This window comes from Squalius cephalus (genome assembly GCF_949319135.1).
Source record: "Squalius cephalus genome assembly, chromosome: 4".
Classification (NCBI taxonomy): domain Eukaryota; kingdom Metazoa; phylum Chordata; class Actinopteri; order Cypriniformes; family Leuciscidae; genus Squalius; species Squalius cephalus.
In genome coordinates, this window is record NC_137125.1 from 25,104,288 (window position 1) to 25,132,178 (window position 27,891).

Here is a 27,891-nt window from a genome sequence, read left to right on the forward strand (position 1 = left end):
AAATTAAAAAAAAATTAAAAAAAATAAAAATGCTTACACTACTTATAATAATTTTTACATGTCACCTGTAAACAAATTACTTAAGTGAAATTCACAATGTCGGGGTCCGGCCCACGGCCTAAAGTATTGATGGGAAAATGCAAAAAAGATCTGCACTCTAAAAATACTTTATTTACAAACAGCAGATAAAGGTTATACAAACGTTTCGGCTCTTTGCCTTTGTCAGTGTCTTTATCTCCTGTTTGTAAAAAATAAAGTATTTTTAGAGTGCAGACCTTTTATGCATTTTTGTTCTGATATATGGGTCTCAGCACCTATATGGGAGAGCGCGGTGAATGTTTTGATTGAATTATTGATGGAAGAAATGAGACGCACTTTTACTGTTGCAAATGCATGTCCTTTACTCACAAAACGTTCATTTATGTTATTTATTACACTGCTACAATACGTAATAATTAATTTCACAGCTCTCTATAAAACTTTCTGAACGGTTTATATTGGTTTTAAACACTGTAAATGGTTAAAAACACAAACCTTTCTTCACCCGAATCACAGAGCAGGAGCGCGCGGCGCAACCTTATGACGTCACATCTCCACACCAAAGTAAAAGTCCTTTTCAAACGCTAAAAAGTGTAGAAATTCACATTAAGAAAACACATTTAAATTACGAGATGAATTACTAATTTAAGGTTTGAATCACAGATTCGCAAAGCTATCAATATCGTTTACCATTTTGCAACGTGTAAAATGCAATTATAATACTCAACTGCAAAGTATTTGTGATATTCTCAATCACAGAAAAAGTCAAGTATCTTGTTCATCATATAACAAAGGCTGGGAAATAACTTTTAAATATTTTAAACTCATTAAGAATTTGTTGATCAAAATTAAATACATGGTTGCAAAGAGATCTAATTATTTAATTTATTAACTAAAACAGTATCCTTATCACAAAATATAGGGGAAGGTGGGGTGAGTTGTGCCAGTTTTTACTCAAAGTGACTTTAAAGTGAGGCCATGACAGTAATGCCTTTAACTTAAGGATGTACATTTCAGGATGTGATGCATCCCTTAGAACAATAACTTTGGGGTAAATTGTGCCAGTGATTTCTGAAGTAAAACAGAACATTTTAATGTTATGAACGGTAATGCTATATGAAAGCAAGACAAATTCAATACAAAATTACTCATTTAAGGTTTATTTAGATATTGTCACCCTATTTTTTGGGAAAACACAAAAAACTTAAATACCCAATATGTGATATTTGCGAATCATTTCAGGCAAAAAGGCTTAACATCCTATTGTATCTTAAGCCACTTAATGACTTAATAAAACTTCTCTTTAATAACATAGTGCAGGGAACTACACTAACCTTTTCCACTGGTGGCACTTGCGCTACTAACTTTTTCAGTTACTGGCGCAAAACATGATTTGGTCGCACAAATTATTTATAGTAAGCCGCTCTGGATAATAATAAACAATAATGAAACTGTATTGCATACAGATGTGCTTTTTATTTTACTTGCCATCTATTTAACCACATACCTTCTTGTTTTCTTTAACATTGGTTGGTATAGATTTACTGCAATAGAAAATACAGTACACAATAAAGTGCTAAATTAATTTATTTTTAATTTCATTTCAACATGCTATGGTTGAACAGATGGGCAGACTCCTGAACTCTTAAGGAAAAATAAAATAAATATAATCCATAAAATGATATAATAATAGATTTTCAGCAGCTATTGACTTTTCGGTATTAAAGATACAAAAAAATCAATGCATGTACACTTCACAGAACATCCCCCTCCAGGGATTAAAGTGAAAAAAATTCTTCTGACTGAAAATTTTTTTTTAGGCCAAGTCATATTCCTTTAACTTTTTAAATAGTCGAGACCAATAGCGTTTTAAGGGGAGACGTTTTAAACCGCTTTAATATTGCCAGTAGGCGTATTTTAAAAGCTATATTTTAATCTATGAAAACCAGGCATGGAACATACTAATATAATTAATAATTTGCATATATATATATATATATATATATGCAAATTATAACACGTTTACACAAAATTTGTTAACACCCAAGTAAGTTACTTTTCCCCTTTACTTAACATAAATTGTAAGAATATGTAATAGTAAAGACTAGTACTAATAAATACAGTGCTATGCATAAGTTTAGACACCCATGCTAAAGTTGACTAAAAAGAGGAATAAAAAATCATCTTTTGGAAATTGAACTTAAAGGTATAGCGGAGGATCTTTCCGAATTTTAGATAAGTCCCGCCCTCTCCACTTTTTGAAAAGTTTGATTGATTCACCAGAATGATTGACAATTAGGAGGACCAATAGTATAGGGTATCCACCCGGAAGTAAAAAGATCCTCCGCTATACCTTTAATGCCTTAATTTAAAAAATTAGGAAAAATCCAACCTTTAAGGACACCAATTTTCTTTGTGAATGAATAATGTATCGTAAATAAATAAATGTTCTTCCTTAAAGGGGTGATGAACTGAGAAATCAAATTTTCCTTGAGCTTTTGACATATAAGAGATCATAATACTATAATAATATCCTGTAAGTTTCAGAACTGAAAACTACCTTGTTAGTCCAATAAAAGCTTTTATAGACATCAGGCTCAGCAAACGACTCGTTTTTCAAAGTGGGGAACAATGACGTCAAAGAGGATAAAACACCGCCTCCACAAAAGAAGATCAACGCCTACTTCAACACGGCCTGTTTAGCTCCGCCCACCGATTCGCCCAAACATGCTAAATAACATAGGACGACATGATGATTGCTAAACCGGATCGAGCTACTTCCAAGCAATAAACATCAGGGTTCTCAAGTCTCACGCATTGGCCGTGAGACACACGCAATTCAACCAGTTCACACGCTCACACGCCACACCGTGTATTTCTCACGCTGAAAAGGCAATGTCAACCAAGTTGTCCTACAAGCTTTATATATAATGTTGTATACGAGGCGCGGGCACACAAAGTGAAGTTTCCTGCGCGCCAGCACGTATCTCGGCCAGATTGCGTTCGTTAATAGGCAGCATACATAGATGCGCGAACACACGGAAGTTGACGGAACATTCTCGGCCACCGTACGTTCGTTACTAGGTAACCAACAACATCGCGCGAACACACGTCGTGATGATGGAGAAGGTAAGTCGGAAGAAAGCTCGTCTAACATTTTTAGGCTAGAACATTTAATATATAGGCCATCGTATACATTATTATTGATGCAGTCAAAACTCTACAACTACTTTGCAACCAGGCCAGAAGCTTTGGCTCAGTTTGGCTAGCTTACGTTATCTGAAACTAAGGGAATGTTAGTGGGTATGGGAAGGAATGAAGATGTATTTCTTCATTTTATTTTAAATAAATTTAAATTTATTTATTTTATTTTAAATGATATATTATACTGTATTAATAGTATTTCTAGTTACATTAAGGCTACATACGTATTAAAGCAGAGTGCTCTGGGTAATATATATCCTGTCAAAACATACATTAATCATTGCCATTGCATTTGTATTTTTCAAACACTTACAACACAAAACACATTTCATAACTCTTGTGTACACACACACACCTTAATAATACTCTAATATGTCATTTGTTCACAATGTCCCACCACACAAAATCATTATACCGTTTCGACTAGACACATTAAAAAATGCAAAAATATTTGTTTTTCCAAACTGTTTGGAGCAATTTATTATATTTTTGTAATTTTTGTATAACTTATTTGTAATTTTGAAATATAAAATTAAAGAGTATATTTGATGTGATGAATTGCTCTGTCATTTATTAGATTTACCAATTGTTATAATTTCAATTTGTGCTGGTTAATTATGAACAATGGGTAAAATTGGGGGGCGGGGACAGGTGGGGGCGGGGCTCCATTAGGCTCCTCCCCCAATCACATGTGATCTCACTCCAAGCTTTTGATAAACCTTGAGAACCCTGAAACATGCTGTTTACTAAATATTGTACAGCGCCTGTTTGTGGAAGACGACATGTCTGCATAAGCTTCCTTCAGATTCCAGCATGGTTAAACTTTATTAAATCAGTCAATCACAATTTCCCGACGGATCTGCCAGCAACATGTTAGTAACCATGTGTATTCTAATGCCTGATCTGCGATCAGTGATTTCTGATGTGTAATAATTCAAGTTCAGATATTTCTCTTAAAATCGTTCAATACTGTTTATGCATCAGTGACTAAACGATCAACTTCACATAATTTCTCGTAGTATTATGAAAATAATCTTTTTTAAACTGTTATTAAATTATATATAGAAAGCGATCAAAGAACGATCCCTTTCCATTCGCCCAAGCTGTCAATAAAACAGCACAGCGCGAGCCGCGAGAGCTTATCTGGACACTTACCAAACTCGTGATGAAATAATGACACTGTTACACTACACAACGAAGCTCTTACTGTGTATTCACATCGTGTTTGCATTGTGATTTGGTGTAAGCATTTGTGAGAGTGCAAAAATTGCGTTGCAATGATAAGATCTTTATTCACGCGATCAACAGACTGTCTGTCATCTGCTCAGTCAGTGCTCATCATGCTGCAACCTTTCATGTGATGGAATAGATTTAAATATAATGCTTTAAACGATACTTTTCACGATTTGTTAATCTCGATAGCTGTAATAGTAAAAACGTAGTAAAAGTTTTCGAGAGAGTTCATGTAATACTAGCTATTTCATATGCAAGCATGTCAGCCAATCACAGCAGTGGGCGTTTGCACTGCAGTCTCACAGCAGACACGCCCATTAAAACGGAGCGTTCAAATCTGAAGCTGAAATCAGGCTTGGAAAAATGGCTTTTATTTATAAATTATGACAATTTTTGATGTAAAAATCATACTAACATTATAAGGGCACCCCAGGCAACATTATAAAATAATAAAACAATCCAGTTCATGACCCCTTTAAAATACAGGGTGCATAAGTTTGGACACCCCTATGTTAAATTCCCATAGAGGCAGGCAGATTTTTATTTTTAAGTATTTTTTTTATTTATTTTTTAGGATACTATGAATCCTGATAAAGTTCCCTTGGCCTTTGGAATTAAAATAGCCCCACATCATCACATAGCATTCACCATACCTAGAGATACTTTCCATAAGATCATCTCTCAATGCAAATCAAACCAGCTATTAGGCTAACTGAAATAAAACCATGCCAATCTCTAGGTATGGTGAAGGCTATGTGATGATGTGGGGCTATTTTAATTCCAAAGGCCAAGGGAACTTTATCAGGATGCATAGTATCCTGGATCCATGAAGTAACTGGCCTTTAAAAATAAAAATCTGCCTGCCTCTATGGGAATTTAACATAGGGGTGTCCAAACTTATGCACCCTGTATTTTAAGGAAGAACATTTATTTATTTACGATACATTATTTATTCACAAAGAAAATTGGTGTCCTTTAAGGTTGGATTTTTCCTAATTTTTCAAATTAAGGCATTAAGTTCAGTTTCCAAAAGATGATTTTTTATTCCTCTTTTTAGTCAACTTTAGTATGGGTGTCTAAACTTATGCATAGCACTGTAAACATTAGGCCTAGGCTAAAGCTATTAAATAGCAGTCCTAAACTAGTTTTTGTTAATACAATGTTGGTATGAGCCACTACAGTCATTTAAAAATATAAAAAATAACACAAAGAAAAATAGTGGCATTTTGGGGTTATATGGAAACGACAGTTACCATGGTGAATACACAATATTAACAATAACTGTTAATGAAACATGGAAACTGGTGAATAGAATGAGAATCATACCTGCATTACTTTTATTTCGTGTAATTTACAACGTAACGGCGTTGCATGCTCGTAGTTTCTTTTGCACTTGATCAGTGAAGCAATACAGCGCGCGCCGCTGAATTTGCGCGTGCAATTGAGTGTGCGCTACGAGAACAGGATAACGACTGACAGGACAAGAAAGTCCGTTTTTCTGAGGTGAAAAACTTTATTTCAGGAGGAGCGGAGGCGCGGGGAGCAAGGATCACAGCGCAAATTTGAACTATATCGATGTGATATGGTCTAATACCATATCGCATTTAAAAAATATATCGATATATTTTTTATATCGATATCGCCCAGCCCTACCTGCATTATAAGTGTGTCACTGAAATATAGTTCTACCTCAGCGCTCAGCTGTAGCCTGACATGCACTTTCCGTGAGCGGTAATTGAAAACCCGGAGTGGACTATAAGCGAAGTGATTACAGAGTGCTTAGAGTGGAGAGAGGAACGTGCTTTTGCTCCACTCCAGGCTTTGATCACATCCCCCTCAGCAGGGTGAATACACCTCGTCTTTCCTTAATTTAAGACCTATTCAAACTAAAATTAAGATATTTATTACACTATTTGAGAAATGAAAGCCTATTTACGGCCTTAAAATTATGAAAAGTGAATTTAAGACTTTAAGGACAGACTGGAACCCGCAATGACGGAAATCCGTAGCGACGGAGAACTTTAATCCCTGTCCCCCTCACATGCCAAAATCGACTGGCCATTGTGTATAGTTGGGCCTCCTTGCCCTTTGCCCCTGTGAGAGCCAGTTCTGCACACTCTCTCTGGCATCAAAGTCAGTCATTTCAGGCCCCTCTACACTGATTCTGATAAGGTCTTCTACTGTGTCTGAGTGAAGATTTGCTCTTATGTCTGATTTAATTCTTTTCTGTGTAGAGAAACCTCTCTCACAGACAGCAGCAGAAATAGGGAGTACCAGCATGACCTGGATCAGGTGTAGGATGTTCTAAAAACACACACACAAAAACAGGTATAAATATATATATAGATTAAAAATGTGTGTGTATAATCTGCTAAAAACAAAACCACTTGCCTTATAATCTGAGCAGTATGGCTCAGTGGTTAGCATCACCTCCCAGAGTCCAAGTCCTCTTGTCTTTAAAAGATGTGTATATCATCATCTTAATGGCCTGAAATTCTTCCTTGGCCAGTTCTGGATTGCACCCATTCCTGGGATTTTTAATTGACATTTAATATAGTTAATCATATTGTGTTATATTATGTTAACTTGAAAACAGTCTGAAGGGGGTGTGTGTGTTACATATACACCTTCTCAGGACTGTGGAGAAGTGCTCCAAGAGAAACTCTACATCCTTCACACCGTGGTCCCAGAGCCTACGTTTGTCATCTGGCCAGGCATGGTGGTTGAAGGCATTAAAGGACTGCACCGCTGTGGTTGTTGGTGTGTCCTTTGTTTTCTTCTCTATCAGCACAAATTAAAGAAAAATTATGAGTTTCAATGAATGCATTATATCAACATAGAAGTTAAGTGTGTCCTTTTGGATGTAATAGCAGTATTACAAACAACTTACCCAGCAGGCTACTGAATCTGTTTCTCAGGTGTTTCACAGTGGACTCACATGTCCTTTCGATTGCTCTCTGCAGTCTGGGGGCAGCTTGGCTGATGGATTCGCCTTCCACCAGTTTTGCAGCGTCCCCTTTTGAAAGGTTGACTTCCTGGATTAAAATAAAATATGAAATAGTAGAACATTCTGTACATTTTACAGTTTATTTCTAATATTAAACGCCAGATAACCTAAATATATTTACTTGAAACTTGAACTCCTGTCTTTCATTGTCCTGATTCTGGTGGTGCTGCTCTTGCATGGCAGCATAGAAGGTGCTTAGTTTTCCACCAGGTTTGGGTTGGGCTGCCAAGGCTTCTATGGTGACTAAAAGGTTTTCAATCCCACTGACAGCCTGGCACACAATCATTTGTTTAGCATGTATGTTTATTAATGATTAATAACATGTATTTGACCCAAACCCCCTCTTACCCAACCCTTACTTGAGGTAGGATGATATCATTTCTCTGCAAAAGTAGGCCGCTGAACTGACTAATATAAGAGAAAAGGTCTGCCAGGAAATGGCAGAATGCTATAAAAGTCCAGTCCTCCATAGTGAGTTTGATCTGCAATGTAATGTAAACACACAGATCAACCACATTATTAATCATTCCTGCCTATGTAAAAAAATACTTAATAATCATTCTGAAATTATAAAATACTGAAACACTTCACACTTGTCACCATGTGAAAAGTATTACCTTTTTGTGTCAGCAATTTCCGCATTGGCTGAGGCACCTGCCAGGTGGTCCATATGCAAATAAACAGCAGTAAACTGTCCTGGGCTTTGGAGAGTGCGGTCTTTTCCTTGTTTGAGGAATGTTTCCAGAGACCTGGACACATGGGGCAGCCACCTAGTCCCCTTCACTCCACTTGGAGCATTCACATTGACCCCGATGTCTGTCCCCAGCTCCCTGAGTTCCCTCATAGATTTGGGGCTAAAATGGTATGTTTTCCAGACCAAGTTTAGCAGGTCATACACCTGCCCTATCATTGGGATCTCCCGCTGTACAGCTAGCAACCCCAGCTCCAATCTGTAGAATAGTATATAATGTCAGAATAAGTTTTAACTTACTTTCGCTATGCCATTTACAACATCTGTATATATTACAGTGATATGCTATCTCTAGCGATACAATCTATGATATAATAATAAACGAATAGTAATAATAGAAAAAAACAAGAAATAATACAAGACTAACCCTAATAAAAAAAAAATATATATGTAATTAACAGCACCAAAAATATATATACAGCTATTGAAAAAAAATAAAAGACCACTACAAAAGCAATGTTTCTCTTTTTTTACTTTTAAAAGGTATGTGTTTCAGTAATATGAACAATCTTGTTTTGTTCCATAAACTTCTTACAACATTTCTCAAAGTCAAAATATATAAATAACATTCAGAGTATTTATTTGCACAAAATGACAACTGGTCAAAATAACAAAAAAAAGTGGTGTTGTCAGACCTAAAATAATGCAAAGGAAATTATTTAATAATCATTTTGTAAAACATAATTGTACTAGAGTGTACCTGTGAGGCATACAGTGAAACGGGATGATAAAGTCTCCAGCATCTGCTTGTAGGAGGGCTATTACTCCCCCTTTGTGGCCCAGGTTAACAGCAGCACCGTCTGCCCCCATAGATACTGTAGCGTTTATACGCCCACGTATAAATATAATTAATTATTTTTCATAACGAATTATGAACAATAATTAATAATTTAATTATTTTCAGAATTTACTGTAGCAGAATCAATAGTATGATCATTTTATCAGTTCATCCAACGAACGGAAAGCATAACCAATTATTAACTCTAGGAAATATAATATCTTCCTGGCCAAGAAAGAATAATCCCCAGCTAACCATAAATTAAGAAATAAATTAAGGGTAAAAGCATAGGTAACTTAAATCGAAGTTCAAGACAATAAATTTGATAAGCACATACACAAGCAATCTCTTTTCAAATACAAACAATACTTTATTGATTATATACTAACACATACAGCTAATGTCTAACACAAACACACACGCACACACACACACACACACACATTCATACGAGTTGCAGAAAGGAAGAGAGTGAGGAAAGAGTGGGTTTAAGAGTGAAAGGATGAAATCTCACGATTCCATATGCACTTAGACATGACCTGAACGAACCATCAAACATTAATTTAACCCTTCTATCGTTTTAGGCAGGTCATTAAAGTTATATAAATACACCAGTTCAGCTTTTAGTCTGGAGGTTACTTGCTTGTCTTCTGCGTTCCCTTTTGGAATTCCCTTTGTTGCGTAACAGAGGGTTTCCCCGGGTTCGTTCGTCGGCTGTGGTCTCCTTGTGCCTGGGTCTGCGGCGTTCCAGTCACGTGTTGTGCTGGCGGATGAATTGAAAGTCTTTGTCTGAAGCTGGCTTTGCAGAAGAAACGTGGCTCGAAGTCTTGTCGCAAAACTTAACTTAGAACCGAGACTCACAACGGAAAATAAAGGAAATGATAACTCAGAAAAGAAAAGAAAATTTAGACGAGAGTAGTAAGATGGCTTGAATAAATCTAACCCATCTGATCTTAATTTGGGTTGGTCTGCTCCTCGGTTACATGGTTACTCTGGTTCAGATCTTCATCGTTTTCCTGCCCATCTCTCTTGAGAGTGATAGCAGAGCCTTTCTTGCAGAGAGCGAGAGCACAGAGAGAGAGCTTCGAGAGCAGCGAGAGAGAGAGAGAGAGAGAGAGAGAGAGGTTAAAACCTAAAAGTTTGTCCCCCCTCCTGAAGAGATTGGACCAATTAGACAATGGCTTTGTTTTCAAAGTCATAAATCATGCATTATCTGGGGTGTTGGTGTGTTCTCTAGCTCTTAACCCTCTGGGGACCAAAAACTCTCCAGATAATTATCCCCTTTTAACACTTTTAATTCTCCAGATTATCCCCTGTGAGTATGTAGGTCTAGGTGGTCTGGATCTGGCCTACTACTTAACATACCACTTGTCAATGCTGCAGGGGAATATAAACTTCTGCTCCCTTCTGACTGTACCACCAAGTTTTTGGGGTGTGGGTAGTTTCTTGAGCACATCACCTCTAGGGATGACGACTCCATCATTTTCTTTAAATGTAAAGATGGGCTTTCCATCCACAGACTTCTTACAACTTTGCCTTAGAAACTTTGCGCTAATGTCTGCAACCTCAACATTCTCCACCAATCCAACGTAGTTATAGGATTTGGTTTTACTAGCAAAGCTCACAATGACAAAGTCACCAGCAGACAGATCCTTGTCACCATCATCATTCTGGATATCTGAACTATCATAATCGGTGGTGTTGTTAAGTGGAATGGAGATGTCACTCTGTTCTGAGCTACTGTAGACAGTCACTTTCTTTTTGGGTTTGGTTGGTTTGGACACTTTCAGAGTCCCTCTCTTCTTATTTTCATTAATTTTCTGTTTTTCAGCCCTTTTATTTTCTCTGTTGTGTGTGTTCTCCAGGTCATCTTCTGCTTCATTGTCAGTGGTGTCATCTGTGCACAACCTTTTTCTTTATGATTTTGGTTTGATTTGAGCCTTTCAGAGCCCATTTCTTCTGCCTTTCATTCTTTTTCTTTTCAGCCTTTTTATCTTGTTTTTCTTTGTGTGCCTTCACCAGCTCCATCTTCTCAGGTGTGTCGGTCACGATTCTTGTTTTTACTTTCTCATCATTCTGGGCCTTCTTGCTGTGGCTTTTGGCAAGGGAAGTATGACTTTTGGAGACACATAACTCCCATGGGCACCAGAACCAGTTTCATCACTTGACGAGTGCTCAGGATTTGGTCCCGGAAGAGTGGCAGGTGGCTCCCCTGGGTCTGGACCTGCTTCAAGACCTGCGGTATGGGTTGGCTCCTCATGTGAAGGTCCAGGCGGGTCAGCAGCAGCTTCTGGGTTTAGCCTGTCTGTTACCATTGATGGGGCATAATCTTCATCTGGGAAGATATCCTTGTTGTATTGGTATATGCCTGTAGCTCTGAAACCTGATGTAATGTTTGTGGGGGTCATTGCAGACATAATGCATTTTGGGGGCCTGAAAATGCAAACTGTTCAAATTCGTTATCATCTCCATGTAAACAACAAAAACGTGAATTTCTGAAAATGGTGACATCATGTGCAATCGTATTACGTGTTCAGCCTATAGGGGAATGGTGTTTCTTTACCCTGGCATGATAATGCAACATTTTTTGTCATTTTCATGGATCCTTGTAAAGAATAATTTTGATAATGTTGTCTGTAGGTGAAAAAAAGCAAAGACAAAATGTTTCCATTTTTAGTACATCGTTGGCGTGTAAACACACCCTCAGTCACCTGAACACCCTCTGCAAGTGACGTCACTTAGTTGCAATCGCCACCTGCAAATCCACCCCACACTGCAGCTTCTGTCCGATTAAAGGCCCTTGCACGCTGAGTCCGAAATTCACATCCGAAGTTTTCGCACGTTAAAAAATAAATACGACCTCACGTTATGTCAATCATGCTTACACACTGCCTCCGAAACTTTCGTCCGTCATAAAAAAATTCGGATCGGGTTCGATTTTCTGCGTTTTTCACATCCGTAGCAAGCATTATGAATGGTGTTGTGACAATTCAGACCCACCGAATCACGAATACGGAAAAAAACGCATACGAAAATTTCGGACTCAGTGTGCAAGGACTTTTAGAATTACTTCCAGTGGAGTTCAAGAATCAATGCCTACTGTATAATATTTTTTGTCAATATATAATTATATGCTGTTTTAAGATTTTTAATCGCTGATACACAATAAATAAGTTATATTGATTTACAAACTGCTGCTCTTTTTGTTTAGACACTAAGTCATTATGGTTGTGGTATCTAGCCAACTATGATACCACTCAGACAGAATAGTATTTATATTGTATTAGGTTTATTACATCTCTTACATGCTGTAACCACTGTAGTAGGACATAGTTTATCATCTCTGTTTGCTTTACTTTATCACATTGATAATGTGGCAGTGGAGGTGATGGTACAAGTACACTTTTTTTTTTACAGTGCCCTCCACAATTATTGAACCCCCTCGTAAATATGATCAAAATTGGCTGTAAAAAATAAATCTGCATCGATTATCCTTGTGATCTTTCATTCAAAAAATGTGCAAAATTCTAACCTTTCATTGAAGTAAAAGAATTGAAAGTGGGGGGAAAATCACATTATGAAATAAATGTTTTTCTTCAAAACACGTTGGCCACAATTATTGAAACCCTTTTATTAAATACTTTTTGCAATCTCCTTTTGCCAAGATAACAGCTCTGAGTCTTCTCATAATGCCTGATGAGTTTGGAGAACACCTGACAAGAGATCAGCGATCATTCCTTCATACAGAATCTCTCCAGATCCTTCAGATTCCCAGATCCATGTTGGTGCTTCTTCTCTTCAGTTCAGCCCACTCATCAGGTCAGAGAACTGAGACGGTCATGGCAGAAGCTTCATTTTGTGCTCCACAACAAATTTTTGTTTTGATTTTGATGTTTGTTTTGGATCGTTGTCCTGATGGAAGATCCAACCACGGCCCATTATAAGATTTCTAGCAGAAGGCGTCAGGTTTTGATTTTTTATCTGTTGATATTTGATAGAATCCATGATGCCATGTATCTGAACAAGAAGTCCAGGACCTCCAGCAGAAAAATATGCCCACAACATTAAAGATCCAGTGGTATATTAAATTGTACACATGGGGTACTTTTTATCCTTGTGTTCACCAAACCCATCTAGTGTGTTTGCTGCCAAAAAGCTCTGTTTTAGTCTCATCTGACCACAGAACCCTGTGTTGTTTGAAGATCCAGTCGTGTCTGACAATTAAATTTGCTGGAATTTGTTTTTGGATGAGCGAGGAGGTTTTTTTTTAAACCCTCCCAAACAACATGTGGGGATGTAGGGGTTGTTTGATAATTTTTTTTTTAGGCTTTCTGACCCTAAGTCTCAACTAATCTCTGCAATTCTCCATCTGTGATCCTTGGAGAGTCTTTGGCCACTCAAACTTTCATACTCGCCGTGCATTAAGACAGTATAGACACACGTCCTTTTCCTGGCAGATTCATAACATCTTTAGTTGGTTATAACTTCTTAATTATTGCCCTGATGGTCAAAATGGGGATTTTCAATTCTTTAGCTATTGTCTTACAGCCACTTTCTAGTTTGTGATGCTCAACAATCTTTTGCTACGCATCAGAACTGTATTCTGTGGTTTTACTCATTGTGATGGATGATTAAGGGGATTTGGCCTTTGTGTTTCCTCATATTTAAACTCCTGTGAAACACGAAGTCATAGCTGGACAGTTTCATGTTCCTAGTCACCCTGGTGTACTAAAAAAGGTAAATATTAATGGGAATATACTTCAGAGATATTTTACTCGTAAAAAATTCTAGGGGTTTCAATAATTGTGGCCAACATGTTTTGGAGAAAAACATTTATTTCATAATGTGATTTCCCCCCACTTTCAATTCTTTTACTTCAATGAAAGGTTAGAATTTTGCACATTTTTTGAATGAAAGATCACAAGGATAATCGATGCAGATTTATTTTTTACAGCCAATTTTGATCATATTTACCAGGGGGTTCAATAATTGTGGAGGGCACTGTATTTTTTTTTTTATTGCAAGTTAACAAAACATAGTAGCTTATACAAGGTAAAAGATCAATGACATATATACACATACAGAAGAGAGAAAGACAAACAGAACACAAAAAAACAACAACAAAAAAACAGCTAAATATAAATATATCGATATAGTGATGTATGCAGGTACATTGGTAAGTTTAAGCAATGGGATATTTTAGTGGTATAGATAGAGGCAATTTGAGACAATCATAATAATAGTAATCATAGTAATAGTTGTAGTAGAAGTAATATTCACACTAATAATAACAATAATAATAATAGTGGTAGTAGTAGTATATTCATGATAATAATAGTAGGAGTATAGGGCCCTATAATTTCCGCGATCACGAAATCGCGGACGGAATCGGCAAATTAACGCGGAATCTTGTGTTAACGCGGTATTTCATGGAATTTTACATATTTGGAATAAAATTCTGTTTTGTGTGGGAGAAAAACATATGTCTGAGGAAAATGTAGACCAGGGGAAGCAAATCTGGGCGACACAATCCCTCCCGTCATTTAAGCTCCCCCTTCAAAACAATGAAAGCATGGCGAAGCGGCTCTCCACAGCTCTGCTTTCGTCGGCGAAAAAGTTAAGAAACTCGACGCTAAGCCCTCAGTACCGAGCCGAGCAGTTCCTATGCGACTTTTATGTGTCAGGCGAACTCTTGTTTTGTAAGTTGTCAACATTCTGTTGACTGGAAGCGCAAAAATACATGCACTGACCACCTGTTATCCAAAAGCCATGTGAAGAACAGGAAGTACAATGATAACGCTATTAAGGCCACCACGTCCCTACATACGTGCATTACTGCTGCTGCATTCAACTTGGCTGTTACATGATGACAAAGTCAACTTTAATTTCATAACTCAGGGAGTAGGCCCTACTTGCTGTATTTTGCCTAGTTTTTTATGCACTTTAATGTACTGTATGGAAAAGATGATTCTTATAAGTACTTTATGTATAACTCTGAAGTACACTTAATAACTACACTGAGTAAAATGCCACACACAGATCACTGAAGTTTCTTTCCAGAATGAGTTTGCAAATGACGTTTTAGGTCTCTTTTATATGTGAAACTCTTCTCACACTGTTGACAGGTGAAAGGTTTCTCTCCAGTGTGAATTCTCATGTGCACCTCAAGGTTTGTTTTGTTTGAGCAAGTCTTTCCACAGTGAGGGCACATGAAAGGCTTCTCTCCGATGTGAGCTATTACATGATTCTTAAGGTGATTGCTGTCTGTGAAATTCCTTCCACACTGAGGACATATAAAACAGTTTTCTCTTGAGTGAATCCTCATGTGGTTTTTCAGGGTTACTTTACATCTCAAACTCTTTCCACACTGATCACATGTGAATGGCTTCTCTACCGTGTGAATCTTCATGTGGGAATTAATGTGTCCTTTATGTGTAAAACTCTTTCCACACTGAAGGCAGGTGTAAGGCTTCTCTCCATTGTGAATCCTCAAGTGAGTCTTAAGATTTTCTTTTCTTGAGAAGCTCTTCCCACACAGATTGCAGGCAAAAGAGTTTTCCCCTGTGTGAATTCTCATGTGGACACTTAGGTTTCCTTTTTGAGTGAAGCTCTTTCCACACAGTTTGCAGGTGTAAGGCTTCTCTCCATTGTGAATTCTCATGTGGACTTTAAAGCTTGCTTTTTGAGTGAAACTTTGTCCACACTGTCCACATATTAAAGAACTTTCAGCTCTTTTTTGTGAAGAAGTCATTTTTGTCTTTGAGCAACTAAAATATTTTTCCCCAGTTATGAAATCCTGATCTTTCTCATTCTGAATTTTCAGTTCAATTTCATTCAGTTCTTGACTGTCCTCTTTCAGCTGCATCATATCTAAAGCAAAAACAAAACAAAAATATTAACCCTAATTTAATGGCACAAAGCAACATACATAAAAAACAACATAAAAATGCATTAAAGCAGTGGTTCTCAACCCTGGTCCTGCCGTCGTCCCTCCAACAGTGCACATTTCGGATGTCATTGCATGATGTGCAGATTAATTAATCAAATTAAATGGCAAATTAATCACACATCAACTTTGATGTTTTTTTGTTTTTTTTAATGAAATGATTCTAGGATAGTTCACATTAAAATGAAAATGTAGTAATTATTTACTCATTTACTCACACAAGGAGAAATCTTTAAAAAAAATATATTTTGCTTGTCTATTAAAGGGTTAGTTCACCCAAAAATGAAAATTCTGTCAGTAATTACTCACCCTCATGTTGTTCCAACCCCGTAAGACCTTCGTTCATCTTCGGAACATAAATTAAGATATTTTTGATGAAATCTGAGAGCTGATCACTCCTCCATTGGCTTCTAGGTGACCGAAACTTGCTGGCCCAGAAAAGTTATTAAAGAGATCGTTAATATAGTCCAAGTGACTACAGTGGCTCAATCTTAAGTTTATCAAGCGACGAGAATACTTTTTGTGCGCAAAAACAAACAAAAATAACGACTTTATTCCACTATTCATTTCCTTCTCTCTGGGCCTCTAGTTGGTTCACGTAGTGTTTTTGCGCAGCGCGTCTGTGTTACACGTCACCACGTAGGCTCACAATTGGCCGAAGCTGGTCATGTGTGTGATGCGTGTTGACGTGCAACACAGACGCGCTGCGCAAAAACACTACGAGGCCCAGAGAGAAGGAAATGAATAGTGGAATAAAGTCGTTATTTTTGTTTGTTTTTGCGCACAAAAAGTATTCTCGTCGCTTGATATACTTAAGATTAAGCCACTGTAGTCACTTGGACTATATTAACGATCTCTTTAATAACTTTTCTGGGCCAGCAAGTTTCGGTCACCTAGCAGCCTATGGAGAAGTGATCAGCTCTCAGATTTAATCATAAATATCTTAATTTGTGTTCCGAAGATGAACGAAGGTCTTACGCGGTTGGAACAACATGAGGGTAAGTAATTACTGACAAAATTTTCATTTTTGGGTGAACTAACCCTTTAAATGGCAGTGAATGACGAATTTACAGAGTGTACAGAATTATTAGGCAAGTTGATTTTCTGATCATATTTTTTTTCCAGGCACATTTTACCAATTCCAAACCACATTAATCTTAATGATTACTATTAATTTTGTATTTAATCATTTATAAGCGTTATTATCATCAATATAATTGTTCATGAAGGCTAGAAATGAAAAATGCCTTATATTCAGGTGTGCAGAATTATTAGGCACGTTTTCTTTTACAGATAAAATAAGCCAAAAAATAGATTTAACTAAGACTGAAAAGTCAAAAATTATTAAATGCCCATGAGAAGGATGCAATACTAATGCAATACTAGAAATGGCAGTTAAGGCATGACCATTGGAAAGTGAAATACTCATTGGGTCAGCAGAGTAAGACAAAAACAGGTGGAGAATAAAAGACACGTTAAATGCAAAAGAACGAAGAATTAAGGTGAAGAATTAAGTGAGAAACCATCAGGAACCCTTAAAGGGATACTTCACTTTAAAATGAAAATTCTGTCATCATTTACTCACCCTCAAGTTGTTTCAAACCTGTATGAATTTCTTTCTTCTGCTGCACAGAAAGATAGATATTTTGAAGAATGTCAGTAATCAAACAGTTAACTGGAGCCATTGACTTCCATAGTAGGAAAAAAAATGTACTATGGAAGTCAATGGCTCCAGTTAACTGTTTGATTACTGACATTCTTCAAAATATCTATCTTTCTGTGCAGCAGAAGAAAGAAATTCATACAGGTTTGAAACAACTTGAGGGTGAGTAAATGATGACAGAATTTTCAATTTAAAGTGAAGTATCCCTTTAAGTCTCCAGCGCCACCATTTACCAGAAATGCAACCTACCTGGAGTCTACAGAAGTGCAAGGTGTCAGGATCTCAGAGACTTGGGTTAGATAAAGAATCATAAAAATGTAACCCCTCTTAATAAGAATCACAAGCTGAAGTGTAGTAAAATACATGAAAACTGATTTTTTTGCTTGAATGGAGGGTTTATTACTATTCTTAATAAAAAAACAACAACAAAACAGTACCAAATAGGCTCTTTTACATTTCGCTTTGAAACCAAATCTTCTGCCATCATCTTGTCAGTCAGCTCACCTCACTCTTCTTTTCAGACAGCTCCTCACTCTTGTTGCGTGATAAATTAAATCTGACCCCTGCTACTGATCTGTGCTGTGACTCTCCTTCGGCTCACGCTGAATTGAGCAGACACCAATCAAGCACACTACCCTGACTCCAAACCACTGTTGTATACATACGCTTCAGGAACATAGGTTATTTGAACTAAAGCCTGCACTGTGATCAAGCAAAGTAGAATAGCACACTTCCCTGAGTCCACAAGACAGCAATACACAGTGTTTCCGCTACATTCATTCTGTGGTGGTGGGCCACCACACCAAAAATCATCCCGCCACGGCTGCAGCTTCTCAGTGAGGTCCGATATTGTGCATACTATTGTGTTATTGTTAATCCCCACTAAAGGCATAAAAACATTGTAAAGCACCATAAACTTTTCGTGCACAATATTCCAAGACTTCTTAAGTCATTCAATAGCATAATGTGAGGTAAAGTCGTTAAGTTAAAGTTAATGGAAACTCATTCTCCATTCAGCATTCAAACAGCGCGTCACGATGGTTACGACAGTATCACGATGACACTCTCTCCAAGATCAATGTTCCCATTATTATGCTTTATTTGTAGATAAAGGTCTATGTAGGGAATTCTTGTCCCACCAAAGTCTTATTTGATCGGTGAGCGATGTAGCATAGAATGACTGCTGCGCTTGACAGGGCGCATTTAAGAACGAGCAGAGGCGGCACTCTCACCGTCTTCAAACTCCACGAGCGCTGTCTTGCTCCCCCTCGCTCACGCATATTAATCAAAATCAATTGCCACGATAGTAAAAGGTCGGAAGACCTAAGATTCATGTGATGCATTCAGAGATTTTTTTCTCTGGGGTGTGAATTGTGCTACAAAAAACGTTGCCTTATCTTCTCTGAAAAGTGTTCCACACATTCAGCTGACATAAAAAAAACACTTTCAATAAACAAAAAAAACCCTATCCAGTGCTTTCTGTGTTGACACAAATCTTGTGCGATGTCCTAAACTGCCGAGATAATCACGCAACGCATGCCGTAGGCTACATGTCCACTAATGACACGTCTGATTCGCGAACTAATGACTCCTTTGAACCGATTCACTTTAATGAATGGTTAAAACAACTGATCTATCCAACATTGAACTCACGAGACGTATGAATCGGTGTATAGCAAACCGGTAACACTTTACAATAATGTTCCATTTATTAAACTCTAGTTAACTACTGTCCATTAGTTAACATTTACTATTAATAAACTGCACTTCTACAGCATTGTTAATGTTAATTGCAACATTTAGGCTACTAATAGCCTACATTATTGAAATCAAAAGTTGTATTTGTTAACATAGTGAATGCACTGTGAAGTAACATGAACAGCTGTATTTTTAACTAAGATTAATAAATACAGTAACAAATGAATTGCTCATGGTTAGTTCATGTTAGTTATTAGCCTAATACATTAACTAATGTTAACAAATCAAACCATATTGTAAAGTGTAACAAATCATTTACTCAGAACACCTCTTAAAATGAGAATGTAAGTGTGCTTACCCCATTTTTTTTTAGTAAGAGTGGTTAGCAAGATTTAACCTTAATGAACTACAGTATTTTCGGGTTATTTATATGACAATGTGTATAAAAATTACCTAAAAAAATAATTTAGCCTAGTTTAGACTGGAGTGAGGTGAAAACAGAAAAAAAGGTGCAAAGCAAGTTGTTGTTAGCTAGCTGCTAATTTTATTCAATTTTAGGCCTATATGGTAGAAAATTATACTATTAGTCAAAAAACTTTTTAATGCTACTTTTTTTATTCTACTTTTTGATATTGATATGCAGGCCCAGGGTGGGTAATCGGGAGAATCAGGAGAATTCCCGGTGGGCCGCTTCACTTTTGGGCCGGTCGAGGATTTATTTTAATTTTTTTCACATTTGTCACGTTAGTTACATTAGGCTACACACGTTCCGCATTCTGAGCGTGCAGCCTCTGCATGGGTTGTACCATGTGAGGGAGTTCTCCCCTCCCCTCCTACAGAGTTGGTTGGGTCCATAGCCCATCTTTTCCTAAATGTTTTCTCAGGTAGGCTACCGCGGCACCGCCGGCGCCTACCGATAGCTGGGCTGGCCCTACCGTAACGGTACGCGTCAGGGAGGATGGATGGGAGGAAGAGGCCAGGAGGTATGGAAGCTTGTTTCCGCCACAGAATAAAACATTTTAAAAGATAATTGCGACTTTTTATCTCACAATTGCGAGTTTACATCTCGCAATTCTGACTTTATATCTCGCAGTTCTGAGAAATATAGTCAGAATTGCGAGATGTAAACTCGCAATTGTGAGATAAAAAGTCGCAATTATCTTTTAAAATGTTTAATTGTGTGAAATAATGTCGCAATTGCGTGTTATAAAGTCAGAATTGCGGGATATAAAGTCAGAATTGTGTGAAATAATGTCGCAATTGCGTGTTATAAAGTCAGAATTGCGAGATATAAAGTCAGAATTGCGTGAAATAAAGTCGCAAAAAATAAAGTCGCAATTGCGTGTTATAAAGTCAGAATTGCGTGAAATAAAGTTGCAATTGCTTCTTATAAAGTCTAAGTGAATTATTATTTAACCTTTACATTATTTGTTGAACCATGGTATTAATACAAACTACACAATAGTACGAGCTGAACTGTTGCTTCATTTATCCAATTTGGAAAAAGTGCTAATTTGGAATTCCACCATGGAAAAAGTGGGCCGGTCTTGGGCCTGAAACTCCCGGGCTGAAAAGTGGCCCCACTCCGGCCCTGTTGATATGATTATATACCAAAATAATTATCAGGTCTAGCAAAGAAGGATTTTATCTTACAAAGCTATGAAATCCAGTGGTAAAATCACAGCTTTTTTAAAAAAAGAGGGCAAAAAAAGTATGACAGTGTCTGTTGGCCACCACCGAAGACCACTTTGACCTAGGAAAAACCCTGTCAATGGTTTGCATAAAATGACTTTAGCTTGCTGGAGTTTATTGCGCTTTCTAAATCATATTCCTTTCTCCCAGGTGTCTGTTAGACTACAGCACTGGAGTAGAGAGCACTACGAGTTGTTCTTCATGCGCACTGTAACTGACATTTAAAACTGTTAAAAGAAAAGGCCCAATAAACTGTTGCATAGATATAATACACTAAGCATCAAATATCTCTTTGTTTGTGCTTTGAACTTTTCAATGCGAAGCGCTGCATGCTGTGACTTTGCGTTGCTTCAAGTGCATCATTCTGTGCACGGGAGGCACATAATCGCTTTGCCGCTCTAAATTGGAGCATTTCATTTTCTAATACTTAGGGGAGGTTTAAACACCTGGGGCAAGGGGGCGTGGCCCATGGGAATATCACTAATGGGCGACGCCCCCCCTCTCCCTAGGGAAATGGGCCTGCCACCACAGCTGGAATATTGTTTCCCATTTTGTGTGCCTTATGCATCAAGCATTGAGCCAATGGTCCGTGGGCATGAAGTCAGAGGCTAAACCTAGGGGTGACCAAACCAGCTCCTCGCATGTGAACTTGAGCGTGCTAGTTTTTTAGTCTATGGTTTGAAAGGGAAACGCACAGAGAACTTATTCCATTCTATCACAATCACGTTCTCATTGTAATGGTATATGGTGTGTATTGGATTACATATTTATTAAATGTTTAATTTAGTTTTTCCACTGCAATAGTATATAAACTGATAAAGTTTAGTAGACTGATTTCAGATGATTATTGAGTTTACAACAAGATATTCCTGCCCAACCTGTTTTTCCTTTGTAAGTTAAATGAGTCAGATCACGGAGACGCTAACCTATTGTCTTTAATGACTCTTGGAGCAAGAGCCACAGTCCAGACGTTGAATCGTTTGGCTGATTGGATTAGCACATATGCATTTGAGTGGTTATGCGGATTAAATTGAGACTGCCGGTCTGGGGCGGGTTCCTTAACCTGTATACTCATTTACATGCTTTGTTTGAATTTGTCTCCACCTTCAAAAGTCCCTCCTCCTAAAACGCCTATAAGACACCATGTAAATTTATATACTTTAGATTATGTTGGAAGTACTGCAGCCACGTACAGCGGAGTTCTCAATAAAGAATAACTTCCGTTGAACGCGATCCCAACTGTCTCCTGGTCTCTGCTTCGATGAAAGAAAACTTTACAACACGTGTATATTGGTGCTTCACATCTTGCACTTAATTTTATTTTTCATGATAGAAAATGATTACAGTCTTCACTGCGCATTTTAAAAAGCCATAACGAGAAACAACTTTAAATAAAACATAGGTTTAGCCTACTGTTAAAAATGTGAACAAAATGCTGTATTAATATCATCAATGAATTTGAAAAAGAAATATATTTATATAAAAGGAATATGACCGTCTCATATAACCCAATCATAGTCAGTAATGTCGGACATTGCATTTGAGCTGAAACTGAAGAGTGAATGAACGGTCGGTAAACTGCAGCGTTTTGCTAGCTGGTTATTAAACTCAACCAAACACGTCTTATATTTGAGATTAATCAGATATAGACCACATAAAAGTAATCTTACAACTTACATCTGCACAAAAGGTGAATGAGCACATGAACTTGACCATGCTAGTCTGTTGTGTAGCTAACTTGTGAACGTGCCCTTCCTTTAACAGCGTACTGAAAAACTAAAGCACAGAATTTACAACATTCTATTACAATCGTGTTCTCATTATAATGTTATGCATACGATAGATTGGCGCTGCACATCTTGCACTTAACTGCATTTCAGGATCAAAGTGATTCCAGGCGTCACTAGTGTGCGCTTTCAAATCCAGTTTCACTTCATTTTGCAGGTCTGGAAGGCGTGCTGTCTCACACCAACCAATCAGACCTCAGGAACCGCCCCAAATGCTGCAATAACCAATCAGAAAAAAAGATAAATATATTTTTTTAAATCAGGGCAATCATTGTTTTCATGATCGATCGTTGCTGTCACAAACGAGTACTCGAGTGCCCATCCCTACACCCTAATAATCCTGAAGACATCGCTTAGCTGATTCAGGTGTGTTTAAGAGTTCAAATTTGCAGGACAGTGGCCCTCCAGGAGCATGTTTGGGCTCCCCTGCTCTAAGAGATGTAAAAATACAGAAAGCATGCAAAAATGCTGCCTTTATTAAATCACTTGATGTCAGACTCCAGTTCCATGACTGAGTTCTGCTCTTAAATCAAAACTTTTTGGTGATTTATTTACATTGTGTTTGCATTGTTAGTTATGATGAAAGCATTTGTGAGAGTGTAGAAACTAGAGTTGCAATACCAAGATCATTGATTGTTAGTTTGTTTATTCAATTTGTAATGCCATGTTAGCATTGAGGCTATTTACATGGTAAACACAAGGTCAATATCACAATCCATAAAATGTAAATTAATATACAGAACATTTCAACCTAACACAAGATAGAAAATCTAAAATACATTTGGGTGATAGGCTACATTATTAAATATTCCATGTAAACACGTTTCTGAATAAAGCATTTTCTAGGAGTATCATAAAAATGACATTCCTACAGAATATGTTTAACAGTCAAATGTTTCTTCTAAATGAAGAACTTCGCCTATCAATAAAAACCCATGTGCAAGTCTTGAGTGACCCAGCGGCAAGATCATTGAATTCATGCACTAAACAGACTGTGATTGGTTACAGCGCTCAGCACTGCAACTTTTGATGCAATGGGAATAGATCTAAATATGCTATAATCAACAACATTCATGGTTAGTTCAAGAGTTCGCCTGCCCTTTCAGTCTTAATAGTTAAAGGTAGACAAACTTGGCTTGCTTTCCTCGAAGGAGGCTCGAGCTATGAGCTAAACCCCAAAATATATTTACAAGGACAGCAATCTGGGCAGTCAACTGAGAGTAGTTCAGCGATAAAAGTAGAACATACAAAATGCTTTTGTTAGCTGCATAATTAGGTGATAGAAATAAATGCCTTTCATTGTTTTCAATTCAGAGGTTGATATTGGATTTAATGTTACACAAATTTAGTGTGTTAATATTTTTCCTAATTTAATGTTACGAATAATAATATGATTACTCAATAATAATACGAATGGTCAATGTGGAAGTAGGATCTTCTCATGTTCACTTGATGGCAGCGTTAGTATTTGTCTGGTCATGTGATCTCAATGTCTGTCCACATGAGGGACTGCTCCATGCCAAATAAAACCACTTTAATTAGGACAGTCATATGACATTCTTCAAAAAATGTTCAGCTTAGAAAATGAAACCAACCTTTTTGAGTCTCAGTATTCAGAGTGAAACAAGATGTTTCTTCAATCTTCATGTCTTCACTCTCCTCTTTAATAACTGCCATCTTTATAATAGTGTGTCACGTGGATCTCAGTCCTTCACCAGGAGCTTTTCTGTGTGTTTAAGATGAGAATAATTAACAGAAAGAAAAATAAACCTCTGGGTGCGTCTCAATCAGCTCCCTAGTGCAGTAGTCAGTGCACTGGTGAGAGTCAGGGTGAAAGTTAATGTCTTTAAATGACCTATTTTTTTTCCTGTAGTTGTAACACGTTTATGTTCTCGTTGCATATACAGTGTTTTGACCAGCAGGTCTAAGTTAGTCAGTGCTCAGCGATTCGAATCAGTGAATCATTTTTCAAATCAATTAGTTCAGTTGACTCGGAAGCCGTTTCTCAATATGCGTTCTTGTCTGTACTTGTGTTCTTGTGGACTTGTGAAACGTCATCAGTCGCTGCCCTAGTACTGTTCCAATTCAAAGTTCACATCTAGCCAAGTCCAGTTCGAATCCCCGGATGTGTTCTTGATCCGCCCCTTTTACCGAGGATGCATCAAGAGGTGACTTGTGCGGACTTGACAAGCCAGGTATCCCAGAATGCATCTCACACCACCAACCAGCAAGCGTCAATAGCAGAGGAGAAACCCCGCGTAATTTAAAAATACTGCTATAAATGCGTCACGAAATGTAGTTTTAAGAGTATTTCAGGCGAGAATGTAGTTGTTTAAAGCTCAAATCTTTGGTTTATTTATAAAGATAGCGCCTATTTGAAAATTTGATCTGACGTTTTCGGAGTTGTGAGAACCAGGCAATCGGACGCTCGGCGCTCGTACCCCGCCGAGAACAGCCTTTCCTCGGCTTCTGCTGCTGACTTGCCGTTGGCTCGGATGTCTCTAGTCTAGTGGTATAACCTTTTACAGTCTATGGGTATAACATGAGATTTAAATCGTCTTGTGTATATCCAACAGGCGATTTATTTATTTTATTTGTCTCATTAATGTATGTTCCTTGGCAAAACGTTTTAGCTGAGGGCAAAGTGAAGTTATAGCTTTATTTAACGTTAGTCTATTTAACTATGTAGCCTAGAGAGCTGACTTATGTTTGACTGAATCGTTGGCTTTATTATTGTATAGCTTCTTATACCTTTTAGGCTACTTATACTTTTAGAATGGCTATTATTGATCATTAAAACTGACATTTAGCAAAAAAAGGTTATGTCATTTTATTTTATATATTTAAAACATAAAATATTTTATTATAATAGCCTACATGTTGCCTACATTCTCTTCACTGTATATACATATATGACACAACCCTGTCTCTTTTTGCTAAATGTTCGTTTTAATGATCAATATTATAATGTTTTTTATTCATCATATTTTTAAAATGAAAACAAAAAGAGTCAGGGTTGTGCTTTATATTTCGTGTTGTTGTAAATATGCAGTGAAGATAATCAATTGCGTTGCCTGAACCTCATTTGTGTGGCCATTATGTTAAAGATCTTTTTTAAATGAAAATGAAAAGAGGCAAAGTGGTGGTTTATAACATATTTTGTTTTATTTGTAGCCTATAAAGAGATAACCGGAGTAGCCAGAGCAAGCTGAGTGACGCTATCAAGTACGCCGCTGTTCCATTTGCAGAATTATCGGACTCGCGTGGGAGTTCGTTCTCCTGAGTCGAACTTGTCAGTCCGAACTACCAAGGACTCAAGTCCGAACTTTGCGTACTTGGTATTGAGAAACGGCTACAGTTTTGAAAGCTCCATGTCTCCCATCACAAACTGATTCGCGATATAGGGAGAGAAATGAGACGCACCGTTTCTGTTACTCATGCACTTTACTGACAATAATAACGTTCATTAATGTTAGAAAAAGCATTACAACGTTACTTTCAATAATAAATGATTACCTTTGCATCGCCTGTAAGAACTATGCCATTGAACTATTTATATCGACAAAACTATCTAAATGTTTTAAAAATACAAACCTTTCTTCAGCCGAATCACAACAGATGCATGATCGCGGCCCAGGCCTATGACGTCACATCTCCAGACCAGAGCCATAGAGAGAAATCTCTATGGCTCTGCTCCAGACCAAAATAAAAGTCCTGTTCACACGCTATATATGCGTGTGTGTGTGTGTGTGTGTGTGTGTGTAAATCAGATGTCAGAGGATTTCAGAGTTCTTTGTTTAGTTGTTTCACAAATTCTTTGTCAAGTCACGTAAAGTCACATTTATTTATATAGTGCTTTTTACAATAAAAATAATGCAACAAAGTTTGTTTCCAGAAGAAAATAGCGTCACAGTCCAGCTTAAGTAAGTTCAATGATGTTTAATTTTTTTAAATTGTTTTTAATTTCAATAATATTGATGAATATTAAATTAAATGTTAAATTCATTTTCTTTGTGAAATACTTATTTAAATGCTTGTTGTCAAATGATGTGCTGAAAATATTAAGAACTAATTACTAATTAAAGAGTGAGATTTTTTTTTACCCTGCTTAGGGGGAAAACATTTATCAGATATCCTTGTTTTACAATGCAAATAGTGACAAATATGTTTTTTTAAAAGGCTAAAAACAGTGTATGCATTTATATGGCTGAATTCATACACATCTGTACTGAAACATACACAGCTAAATAAAATAAAAAGTGAATGAAACACTTAAATCACACATTGGATCTCAATGAACAGACTATTCAAGTTGAAAATCTTTACTTACAGTTTATACATTGTGTAATTTGTTGAGAACAAAATGATGTGACAATGGTCAATGGAAACCAAAATCATCATCATCTGTGGTGCTACTTGGGCAACTTCAGATGCTCTGATACATAACATCCCAAAGGTTTTCAATTGGATTCGGGTCTGGGGAACGTGAGGGCCATTCAATGGCTTCAATGACTTCATCCTTTATCCAGAAACTGCCTTCACACTCATGCACCAGGAGGAACCCAGAGCCCACTGCACCAGCGTACGGTCTGACTATGGCTCTGAGGATTTCGTCCCAGGACCTAAACACCATATTATTGCTAGTATGTGGAGGTCTATGCAACCCTGCAAGGATATTCCTCCCCAGACCGTCACTGACCCACTGTCAAGCCTGTCATGCTGGATAATGTTGCATGCAGCATAACGTTCCCCAGCATCTCCAGACTCGTTCACATCTGTCACGTGCTCAGTGTGAACCTGCTCTCATCCGTGAAGAAAACAGGGCGCCACTGGCGGACTTGCCAATTCTGGTGTTCTCTGGCAAATGCCAATCGAGCTGTAGGGTCGCCACGGTGCTGGGCTGTGAGCACAGGTCCCACTAGAGGACATTGGTAAGTACCTTTAAGTGAAACTTAATTAGACATTATTACAAAATGCATTTTTAAAAAGTGCACGTAAGTGTGTTTAGAAATATTGTCATCAAAGTGTACTTACTTTAAGTTAAAGCTGCTGCAGTCTGCAGTTTTTCCTCTTTGTTGCCATCTCTGTTCGAA

The 27,891-nt window shown here is 37.4% G+C and overlaps 2 protein-coding genes across 7 annotated transcripts in view; both read right to left on the reverse strand.

Moving 5' to 3' along the window:
- LOC307157356 (uncharacterized protein) overlaps positions 1 to 27,891 on the reverse strand; it is a 268,751-nt gene that overhangs the window by 46,832 nt on the left and 194,028 nt on the right. The window contains exon 1 of one of the 2 annotated variants that reach the window (XM_079869247.1): positions 535 to 600. The exons of the other annotated variant lie outside the window; for it this stretch is intronic. The gene's annotated coding sequence lies outside the window, so the exon portion shown is untranslated. Of the gene's footprint in view, positions 1 to 534; positions 601 to 27,891 lie in introns of those variants that run through there. 2 annotated transcript variants of the gene reach the window in all.
- LOC307157399 (uncharacterized protein) lies at positions 10,355 to 26,500 on the reverse strand. Of its 5 annotated transcripts, XR_013820947.1 has the most exons (4): positions 26,393 to 26,460; positions 24,394 to 24,524; positions 22,882 to 23,013; positions 10,355 to 15,882 (listed from the first exon to the last, which is right to left on the reverse strand). XR_013820947.1 is itself a non-coding variant. In XM_079869324.1 (3 exons), the coding sequence occupies exons 2-3, from the start codon at positions 24,473 to 24,475 to the stop codon at positions 15,053 to 15,055; spliced, it is 912 nt and encodes a 303-aa protein (XP_079725450.1). In that variant the 5' UTR covers positions 24,476 to 24,524; positions 26,393 to 26,460; the 3' UTR covers positions 10,355 to 15,052. The 5 variants fall into 5 exon arrangements, 2 of the variants coding, with proteins under 2 accessions (XP_079725450.1, XP_079725451.1); XM_079869324.1 differs by lacking the exon at positions 22,882 to 23,013; XM_079869325.1 differs by lacking the exon at positions 22,882 to 23,013 and having other exon boundaries at positions 26,315 to 26,421.

What these genes read in the sequence shown, in the direction of transcription:
- LOC307157399 (XM_079869324.1), bottom strand. Translation starts at nt 24,475, where the DNA reads ATGGCAGTTATTAAAGAGGAGAGTGAAGACATGAAGATTGAAGAAACA. An exon ending in GAATACTGAGACTCAAAAAG is followed by an intron (nt 15,883 to 24,393) that starts GTTGGTTTCATT and finishes TTTTTGCTTTAG; the next exon opens with ATATGATGCAGCTGAAAGAG.